Source organism: Lipophrys pholis (genome assembly GCF_963383615.2).
Source record: "Lipophrys pholis genome assembly, chromosome: 18".
NCBI classification, from domain to species: Eukaryota; Metazoa; Chordata; class Actinopteri; order Blenniiformes; family Blenniidae; genus Lipophrys; species Lipophrys pholis.
In genome coordinates this window covers 24,223,528-24,234,367 of record NC_137646.1, presented here as the reverse complement: position 1 = coordinate 24,234,367, position 10,840 = coordinate 24,223,528, and the positions used below count along the sequence as shown (strand labels likewise).

General features: G+C 44.7%; 1 protein-coding gene across 1 annotated transcript in view; it reads right to left on the bottom strand.

Annotated features, from left to right (window-relative positions):
- Positions 1-5,272: 5,272 nt before the first annotated feature.
- The window catches only part of vax2 (ventral anterior homeobox 2), a 28,129-nt gene continuing 22,561 nt past the window's right edge, over positions 5,273-10,840 (bottom strand). Inside the window, exon 3 of the mRNA XM_080486252.1 lies at positions 5,273-6,022. Within this exon, the coding sequence (XP_080342378.1) occupies positions 5,525-6,022 (498 nt within the window). The 3' untranslated portion in view covers positions 5,273-5,524. The remainder of the gene's footprint in view (positions 6,023-10,840) is intronic.

Genomic DNA, 10,840 nt, shown 5'->3' with positions numbered 1-10,840 from the left:
TTAATAGCATGTTGCTGTTTTTTTTACAGAAATCCAATGAGAAAAACAGAAATTTTAAAAACTTTTAAACAGAAATTATGAAAATGTACTTTTTCATAGATAAAAAAAAAAATCAACTGATTCATTTCCTGTTTTTATGATCTTTCACACCAAAAGCTGATCCCCTCAGAGTAAAATGTAAATAACTTTCACGATGTCACCCGCAGTCAAACGCTTCCACAAAATTTTGTGCCATTTAATAAAAAAAAGAGCAGATTTTCTTCTCACAGTGCCGAATTGAGTCATTTTTACTTTCTGTGCTGTTAACTCTCAACCAATTAGTGTCCCAAGGGCATGTCAGTTCAGTCTTTGTGTGCCACCACGAGAGCCAAAACATAATTAAACGAGTGAGGAATTTAAAGGCGGCACCTCCACAGAAAAGACCTGAGAAGGTGAAGCGTCCACTGCCCCGATGTTTTCGCTTCGCTCGCAGGACGAGGCCAAGGCTTTTTAATAAAGCTGCAAGCAAGCAAATGCACATCCAATATCCTCAGAGTGAATAGAGAAACAGCCCAGACGTCAGTTTGCAGATTTTCTCCACTGATTACAAATACAAATACAATGTTTTCACCTGCCCCCCCAAAAAATAAAAAATAAAAAGGTCAACTAAAAGGACTTTTATTAGATGAAATATTAAGATCGGCTCCATTTTTCAGCCTTGAAGATGAGAGGAGGAGAAAACGACACAGGAGGCAAAGTACATAGACATATATTTATATGCATATGAATAAAAATACATATACATATTGTACAATATCTTGGCCGAGCGTGAAAACAGCTCTGTCAGCCCAGAAAACAGAAGTAAGCCTCTTTAAATAAGTGCAAAATGTTAATGAGACAAGGAATTGTAAAGCATATATAAAGTCTTTTTTTTTTTTTCTTTCTGAAGTTTCTTTCACATTTTGTTTTTCCTGTTAAAATCACACGGAGCAGACATGGAGATAACTTGTGCAAAGACCCATTTATATATATTTATGTATAAATTTATATCTATGTACATAGAGTTTGTTCATCATAAGTAGTAGCTGGTGCCATTCGCTTGACATTAAGTTTTACTGCTCAAAGAAAAGAAGTCCGGGCCTCAGCGGGACCTTAGCTGTGCATAATGACGAGAAAAGAAAAGTAAACCAAGCAGAATCGGTTTGTTTTGAAGTATTTTCACACAATCTCAAAGGACTCTGGAGCCACGCGGCTCGTGATGTTCTTTTGTTTTTTTTCTTCCAAAAAAAGTGTAGCAACACTTCTACTCGGCTGCAAAAGAAAAGAAGACCGGCGAAGAGAAGAAGCGAAGAAACTAATCCCCGGAAAATTAAAGAAAAGATAAAGAACGACTGAAGGCTTTGTTTTAATGGATGCAAGGCTTTACATTGTTTCCTTCTCTTTTCGCCCGGAGGACAGGAGGCTTCTCGCTCCTTCGCCCACCGGGGCTGAACGCACGAAAACGGCAACTGCAGAATCTACATCACAAAACACCAGCGCGCACGGTGACGGAGGGGAAACAGGAGCTGAACGTCGAGGGGAAACGTGGCCAAAGATCTCAGCGTCGATGGTTTCTTTTTTTTTTTTTTGTTTTGTTTTTTTAAACACGATACTCAAGTTTGGCCAATTAAGAGATCTAGTGTTCACCAGCTCGTGCAGCCACATATCTCCACACACACACACACACACACACACACACACACACACACACACACACACACACACACACACACACAAGAAGAAGAAATAAGGGGAGGGGAGGGGGGGGGGGGGGGGGTGTGAAAGAGTACAGCAGCCTCACATGAGAAGGAAGCCTCCTGACCTCTCAGCTCCATCTCTCTGCTCAATATTTGATGCCGGAGCGTGTGAATTATGGATGGTGCTTATAGAAAATAATACAGTGTTCAACAGCAGCACAGGTGCGGCGCTGCAAAGAGCCGCGAGGAGATAACAGGCTTTTTCTTTTCTTTTTTTTCTTTTTTTTTTTTTCCACAGCGCGGCCGGGGTCTGAACACAACGACGACAACAACAACAACAACAACAACAAATCACCAGCCGCCGCTACACGGGTGTAAAAAGGCCCAGAGAGCCGGCAGGCGGCGGGCGCTCATAGGCCGAGGTCAGAACCTCTCAGCTGCAGCTGGAGAACGCGCTCGGCTGTTTGGAGACACAGCCTGGCCTTTACTTGGAAGCAAAGCTCTAAATTGATGTCATAGCAGTGTCCGTTCTAATGCGAGTCGAGCCACCCCCGGCGAGCTCGAGAGAAAAGGGAATCGGAGGGGGGAGAATGAAGATGTTCGACGCCTCGCGGCGAGGGGAAAGTGTAGAAATGAAAAGATACATGAAAAGGGGAAGGGGGTGGGGGTGGGGGGGGCGGCTGCGGTGCTTTTGACACGTTCAAATTGAGGGCAAACTGGTGCGAAACGCAGGTTCTTGCAGGTGAGTTTGATTTTCTTTGGACAACAAGGGAACCTCAACAAATGGCGTCTGATGGGGAGGAGAGAAATGGAACAGCTGATCCCTGCCGCTTTTCTCTCATCGCTTTTTCTCAATCCGAACACACGGAGGTGAATTTAACTTCACATCCGTCAACTGAAAGGGCATTTCGGCATTTTATTGTGAAACTCCCAATCATTAGAATAGAATGACTTCAAAATACGACTCCAGCTAGAGCGAGGAGCGCCGTGTATTCTCAGGGAAGAGTCGAATAAAAAGCTGGAAACAGGACGCCTGTTTCGACGCCTCGAGACGTAAGGTGCTTTCAACGCGGGGCAGTTTGAGGGAAGCTCGGGGCAACGCGTGGCAGGACAGGAGGCGGTGGCAACAGTCGGGAGGGAACATGAAAGCATGGAAAAAACTAGAAAATTTAAAACAGCAAAGACTTTCTCATGTGGTACTTTAGTTTGTGGCGTCCTCGGGTGAAGGCTGAGCGACGACACTGGGATCGGTGCGCTCGTCATTTTCGGCAAATTCACAATTACGAAAGCAAATCTATCAAACAGCGAGTCCTCGATGTCATGTTTCATCCCAGCCGCAAGTCATTTCAATGTCTCTGGCAATTATTATCGTTAAAAGTTGGAAAGCGGTGGCCTTGATGATGGGGGGGGGGGGGGGGGGATACTGAGGAGATTTAAAGGTCCTGTATTATGCAAAATTGACTTTCTAACAGTAATGTGTCTCCCCGTAGCCTATGAAGAAAATCTATCATCTCCCTCGTTTGCTTTTTAGCAAATATGTGCTCATACAGGCGAATCACAGATTTTCCCTTTATGACATCACGTGGGGGAAGTAACTGCTCGCTCTGGTAGTGGATCCTCAGTTTCACACTTGGAGATGAGCTCTGCCATTCAAAATTACAAGCTGGCACCATTTTTTTTCCTCCTTGCAAACTCTACCGAAAAACAAACATAAAATAGGCGTGGACAGACACAGCTCATTAGCATTTAAAGGTACAGACACAGAAACAGCCTGTTCTCAGTAGAGCTCCCTAGAGGGACTTTTAGGCTGAAATTCAGGACCAAGGCTGGATCTGGGGAAATACACTGAACACAATGTTGTTGGACCTCTGACAACGATGTGAAACTGTTTAAAAAAACCACTATATGATATGAGACCTGTGAGGAGTCGCACTACAAGTTAGTTTGTGTGATACATTTCATGTCAGATCATTTAGCTTATTCATTGACAAGTTCCAGAAAAACCAAAATGTTACTGCAATAAACTAGAAAACGCTGGTTTGAATCTGTCAAGAGATTTAGATGGGGAACCGTACAGCTACACACACACACACACACACACGCACACACACACACACACCACAGTGGACCCTTGAGCAAAACGTCCATCAAACCCTGAACACTTGAAAACCACAACGCTCCGACTCAGTGCTGCCAAATGCTCAGTAAATTCAAGTTTTCTGGATAGTTGCTAAACCACACCAAATCATCTCATCTGTGATTGAAGGACACCGTGGGAACGAGAAAAACCAAAAAAAAAACCTAAGAACATTCGGAGAGAACGTGTGGTTCTCCAACAGCAGCTGGGCGGGGCTTCTTTACGAGAACGGCGGGCGCTTCGGGACGGGCGATGGGCTCGCGTCGACGTCCGACGAGAAGGCCAAGACCGATAAATGCAAAGTTCATGAGAGCGTCTAAGGGTTTCACCAGAAAATGGTGCTAAATGTTCCGGCAGAGGGATCTGAAAGTGACCAGGTCTCTGACGACGTTCACGCTACCATTTTTGTGCATTTCTCAGCTCCTCCACAGTATAATCAGAAATGATTCATGAGACTGAAGTGAATAATAGAATGTGATTTGTGTTGATCACGCTGTCTTTTAAAAGAACAAAATATGAGCAGAAAATCTGGATTTGGACCACGTTGGGTGAAATAGAGAGGAATAGTTTTTTTTGACAAAGAGCCAAATCTCTGTCAAATTTGTTATCAGCCAGGTTCTGACCTCCATGTGGGAAGAGACACAAAAGAGCAATTTTCTGGTCGAAAAAAACCCCAATAAAAAAGAAATCTTGTAGAGGAAACTGTGACGTCCATGAATCTTGGTTGAGAGGTTTTGTCCCTGGCAGCCTGACCTCGACTCCAACGCTCCATCCTCTCACACTCCGTCCGGCGACTTTCTTCTCGCTTGTGTTTAAATTCAACTATCGGATCCAGATATGTGATTTTGCACCATTTGTCCAGATCCTACCACGTACTGTTTCATACACAAACACAACCAAATAAAGAAATTACGAAACAAAAAAAAAAAAACCTACGGCTGGACACCAAACAGACTTGATATTAAAATGCTACGATTTCTCTTTTTTTTTTTGTTTTTTTTTCTGTTTACTCCAGTGTTTCTTCCTATCGTGATAGCACATCAACTAAAATCAAACATGGCCACTTGTACAGGAATAGAAATGTGTACATACTGCTGTTTCTTGTCATTCAGACAACGATTCCATCCGAACCATCCATGTCAAGTATATTTTTTTTCCTGAACAGTAAATGAAGGCCTGTATAGAGAGAACGATCTCACACACACACACACACACACATACATACACACACACACACACACACACACACACACACACACACACACACACACATACATACAAACTCACAGGACAAAGAGTGAAGCGTCACTTAAAACCACTGCAAAGAGAGCGGTGATGAAATCATCTGTCTGTCAGAGATCACGCAACATACACACACAGCATTTTTGCAAAAATTCACAAGTTAGTTTTTTTTTTTTTTGTGGGAGAGTGAAGTCTTCACTTTCTGCCACGTCAAGTCCTTTTTCACCATTTTGTGTGGCACAAAATGGCGCGGCGAGAAAGACGACTGGCTCTCCATCGATCGCATTTCTCCTGATCCGGTGCTCGTGTCGGCAGCGGCTCGAGTGTCAAACGGATGGCGGGTGAGAGACGGAGGGAGAAAGTTCTCGTGAAGACGAGTCCCCGTCTCCCCGTCATCCCGGGGAAAAAGAAAAGGGGGGGGACACGGTACTTAGGAAACCGTCTTCTTCCCGCCCAGGTCCGCCTCCTTCCTGTCCAGCCGCATGTACGGCTCAAAGGCCGAGGAGCCGCAGCCGTAGGCGGACGTCAGTTCGTGATGAGCGCCCCCCAGCAGCGGCATGGAGAAGCAGAGGGAGTGCGGCGGCGGGACGCCGAGGCGCGGTGACGGCGGGGTGCCGCCCAGCGAGGGCAGCGACAGCCCGAAAGTCCCGCCCGGTAGGGAGTTGGGAGGCGTGCTACTGCTCATCCCCGGAGAGGTGGAGGAGCCCCCGCCCGGGCTGCCCAGCAGGGAGCCGTTCACCGGGTGACCCGGCGGCCCCAGGAGGGGGTTGGGCGGAGGGGCGGGGCCCGAGAGCAGGCGGCCCTGCTCCAGGAGGCGCAGGATGTTGCAGGTGGCCAAAGACTCGGACGTGGAGGACGAGCGCTTGTCCGAATCCTTGGTGGTGTCCTTCTTCTGTTTGGTGCGGCGGTTTTGGAACCAGACTTTGACCTGCGACAACCAAAACACACAGTGGAAAGATCAGCGGTGTCCCACAAGTCTCACGTTTATCAGTGTCAGAGGCACAACAATATTGTATTCAGTGTATTTCCCCAAATCCAACCTTGGTCTGAATTTCAGCCAGTCTAAAAGTCCCTCTACTGAGCTCTACTGAGAACAGGCTGTGTTTGTGTCTGTCCACGTCTCCTCAGTGTTTACGGTGGATTTGTCGCTACGGCTCATAGAAACACTGTCACTCACATTCCACTGAATTTATTCATTATATCAGTAATCTTTGTAAGTTTTTATCTACCCGTGGAAGGGTCAGAGTGAGTGTCCACCACCGGGAGGAGTGGTTATTTCCCCGCATGACACCATGAAGGGAAAATCTCTGAGTCGTCTGTATGAGCACACGATCAGTGAAAAGTGGCGCAAGCAAGTGAAGGAGATGACGGACCTTCTTCACTTCTGAGATCTCATACAGAGGATATGGGGACACGTATGACCAGAGCACTTAATCCACAGTAGGTCAAATAAATTATTTCATATTCCAATTATATTGGGACATTTTAAGTTCTTATTGGAAAATGTGCTGCAGTTAATCTTCTCATGTCATAGTTTCAAATAGACGAGCCTCATATTTGATCCACCAGCGATGGCCAGTTGTTAGTAGAGGTGGAAATTAACCACATGGCCTGTTCGTGCTTCGCCACAGGATTTCGTTCTATTTAAATATTTCTTTTCCCCCCAAGTATCTCTACCTAAGAATATATTTTCTGCGCCTCTCTGAGGACGATTCAGAGACTCAGTGAAAGAACAGAAGCTGCAGAAGGCGACACAACAACAGCAACAGTGATCAGGTCACATCAATAATCTTGAATGGAAAAACTAGAAAACAATGTTTTATATATAGTCCAGCCACGTTGCGGTTAGTAATAGTGTCAAATACAACGCCCTAGTTGTATAACTGATTAACATATTTTATGAGAAAGCAACTCTTTCAGTTTCACGGATAAACAAAGTGAAAACGTTAAGCCTCTTCATGTGTTTTTTTTTTTTTTCCAACACCGTCCCTTTAACGAGCTTCACATGAGTCTAATTTGAGCTGCGCTGTTCACATGTTATCATGCAGCCTCCTCACATGCCCGAAAGAAGTGGCGGTGGTGGTGTGACTGACTTCTCGGCGACCCCTGCCTGACGCACATCCTCAATGTGGCATGATCTGTGCGCTCGCAGATGCCAGCGGTAAAAGCACGCAACACCTCGTACACGCACGAGTCCGTGCAGATACTGTAATCCCCCCTCGGAAGCAGCCATTGGATCAAGTCTCTGCACATCGGATCGGGAACATTCCCTCGGACTTTAACTGCCTCTCGTGCCGCGAACGCGCAAAGAATACGCGTCGCCGCGGGACGGGAAGTGCACGCCACGGTGGGAGCGGTGGTTCAGCTACAAGCCGAGGCACAAAGAAGAGCAAAGTTGTTTTTTTAATATGGAAGAAGGGAAATTTAAAGGTTATGGAAATGCCACAAGCCGAGTTTTCGTGTAGAAAAAAGAAGGGATAAATATCTAAAATACTCATAAACTTGTCACTAATATCTGCACCGCCGTTCTCTCTCATGACAGCAAGATGAAGAGCTTCAGCACACGAGCCGTCACGCCACCGGCAGCAGATTGAGAGAAGAAGAAGAAGAAGAAGAAGAAGAAGAAGAAGAAAAAAAGCCCGCTGAACTCTGCCTGTCCTTGTCGGCCATGTTTAATTGATGCAGTGCAGCGTGGCTTTAATGTATAGCGTGTGGAAAAGTTGGGGCTGGGTGGGACGTTGATTGGAGGCCACAGCGAGGTCGCCGCACGGAGAGAAACCACGCAGAGGAATCACACGCATGAAAAATGCAAAGACCAGCCGTGACCGAGATGCAGCGCAGCGTCGGCAGGCGGAGGAGGCCGGGGCAGCCGGGGGAAACCATTTCTACTCGTTTTTGGAATTCAGTCATGACAAGTTTGAAGATTACAACTAATTCCTCAGCAAAGGATTGAGGCCTTGTCCACACGAGGCAATATGATGGGGTTTTTTTTCTCCCCGGCGAAAGAAAGAAATACAAGGGCAAACTTTTAATTATTCACTTGGATCGGACAATTTAAACAAGCGTTAGTGAGAGATGTAATAATTGTGATCTTTGCGGACGACGGCCCTGTTTACACGACAACATCAAGTCTTTGCATTTTAGTTTCAGTAAAGTTTCTGCCGAAATGCTGAAATTGATCTAGTTTTCATGTTTGGCCACTAGTGGGTGCTGTTGTTTGTTTTTGTAAAGGAAACCGCACACACACATGCATGCAGAGAACAATCCGCTATCAACAACAACAGTGGGAGAACACGGACACTTGTACGTACAGACAATGGAGTTGGATTGTTTTTATGGTGACTGTCAAAATAAAAGCACCAAGTCCCAGGAGAATATGGACTGAGAGTCGTGACACTAGATTGTCCATCTACTCCGAGCGTCGTTTTCACATAAATGAGCAACGTTCCCATTTTCACTTGAATTATACAAAACAGAACTTTTCCTCCTTTTCTTTAAAACCCTGTCAAATTTCTGTGTACTCTGTACTTTTACTCCAAATGAATTGAAGTATCAAAGTTTCGGTAGCTTTGTGTGACAAAAGGTGAACACCGTTTGTGACTTGTCAAACACAGACAGTGTTAAGTAATCTACTCTCACACTGAAAGTTATTTACACCCACACAGACTTTCCATGAGCCCCCTGATGAATTTTCGTAGAAATCCAGCCACCTAATCCCTGATAAGTGGGGATTGGCAGCAGACGACTTAAAGGGAAACTCCTGTAACAGCAGAAACGCGTAAGCCTGCGAATGTTACGCAAGTTTGCCTCCATAACAATGGCAATATTTGATTTTAAAACTTTCTTTAGACGCTGTCGGCAGCGAAGCGGCCGCACTACCTGCTCTCACAGAACAGATGAACAATGTCGGCACGCAGCAGGAACCAGAGAGAACACACACACACACACACACACACACACACACACACACACACACACACACACACACACACACACACACACACACACACACACACACACACACACACACACACACACACACACACACACACACACACACACACACACACACACACACACACACACACACACACACACACACACACACACACACACACACACACACACACACACACACACACACACACACACACGTCATGTGACCTGCTTAGATTATAAAGGGGATTTCCAAATAAAATCTCGCCTTCACTTCAAAGAACCGCCACAAAGAAAGTGCCTCTCAAGAAAAAACGGTGAGGTGATTTCTCCTCAGCGTTACTGTAAATTAGTAACTCCTGAAGTTATTTTAAATCGCCTGTCTCACTTGGGATGTCTTCATACTGCACATAACGCCACATTTAGAGTGAGATTGGCCGAGAAACCAGATGGATGTTGTGTTTTCTCTTCTTACATTAGAATATAGAAGGGTAAAACTACTTTGTATTTGATTAAAATTCACATTTTGGTCACAAAAATCTAATGTAAATCGAAAGGTGACGACTTCAGCAGCTATAATACGTCTTTATAATTGTTCACGGTTGAAGACTTTATAACCACTTGTAACCAACTAGCACAAGGAAGAGATAAATTCCGCTCAGAGAAAAGGAAGCTACAACATTTATATTCCTATCCTCCCACTGCTATCGTGGTTTGATTTCTCACAACCGTAACATCCAGACTAGAGGTCTGAAACCTTTGTGACCACAACGGCCATTTTTAAGACTTTCCACCAAAAATCTCCTTTAACTGGAGCCTAAAAAACACGTTCGAACCTTTAAAATGAGGCTTTGATATATGAAAATAAACTTGTGTTGCACTGATGAAGTTTTATTTATAATTTAGGACGGTGAAGATTTCATGATCTTTTCAGACGTTTTTGGACCCGATTTAGGATTTAACCTTCTTTTGTGCAATTTTTTATTAGACAATTTTGACAGTGTCGCTGTTTTAACCATTTTGGATGTTTTTTTAAGCAATTTTGTGTTGTTTTTTTTCAACTTTTTTCTTTGAGAAATCTTTGTAATTTTAGGGTTGTTTTTTTATAGCTGTTAGCTTTGGGTTTTTTTTATAATTTCTCCAATTTTATTTGTACTTTGAGTTGAAAATTCCATTGAAAATGAAAACAAGATGACATGTCATTTTGTGAGAGGTTCAGGAAGCCACTACAGGCTCCTCTCCTCAACGGTTTAAGGTCAGTAAACGATTTAAAAACCAGCAGAAAGCAGGGAAACTGAGCTCCTACGTCAGTCACAATGGCCCTTAAGACGTCTGCAGGACTGAGCAACTACTTTCATAATCAGCTGTTAGGAGCAATAATTCCCTCAACACTGCTATTAACTCTCACGATCCACAAAATTGACGCTGAAGCCGTTGTTAGAAAACCCGCGAGAATAACTGAATGTCAAACGGTCACCAAACTTCGCTTGTGTTTAATTTGCCGGTGACCTGCGGCATTCTGGCATTCGGCTCTCCCCCGCTGCTCGTCTGCAAGCGCTTTATTGTACGTCAACTAATAACGGCAACAGACGACACAAAAAATGCAGGGAGGATGTTCCAGGGTCGGCGGTGAATAGTAGGTCTAGTTGCTGCAATCCAGCACAGAAAAAAAAAAAAAAAAAAAGGAATCTTAACTCCAAAGAAGCAACACATGAGGCGAGCGAGCTTTACAAAGACGAAGGCTGCCGGTGTTGATGACCAACTCGTCTATGACGCAAGTTCCATCAAAAAAAAGTGTACAAAGAAAAAA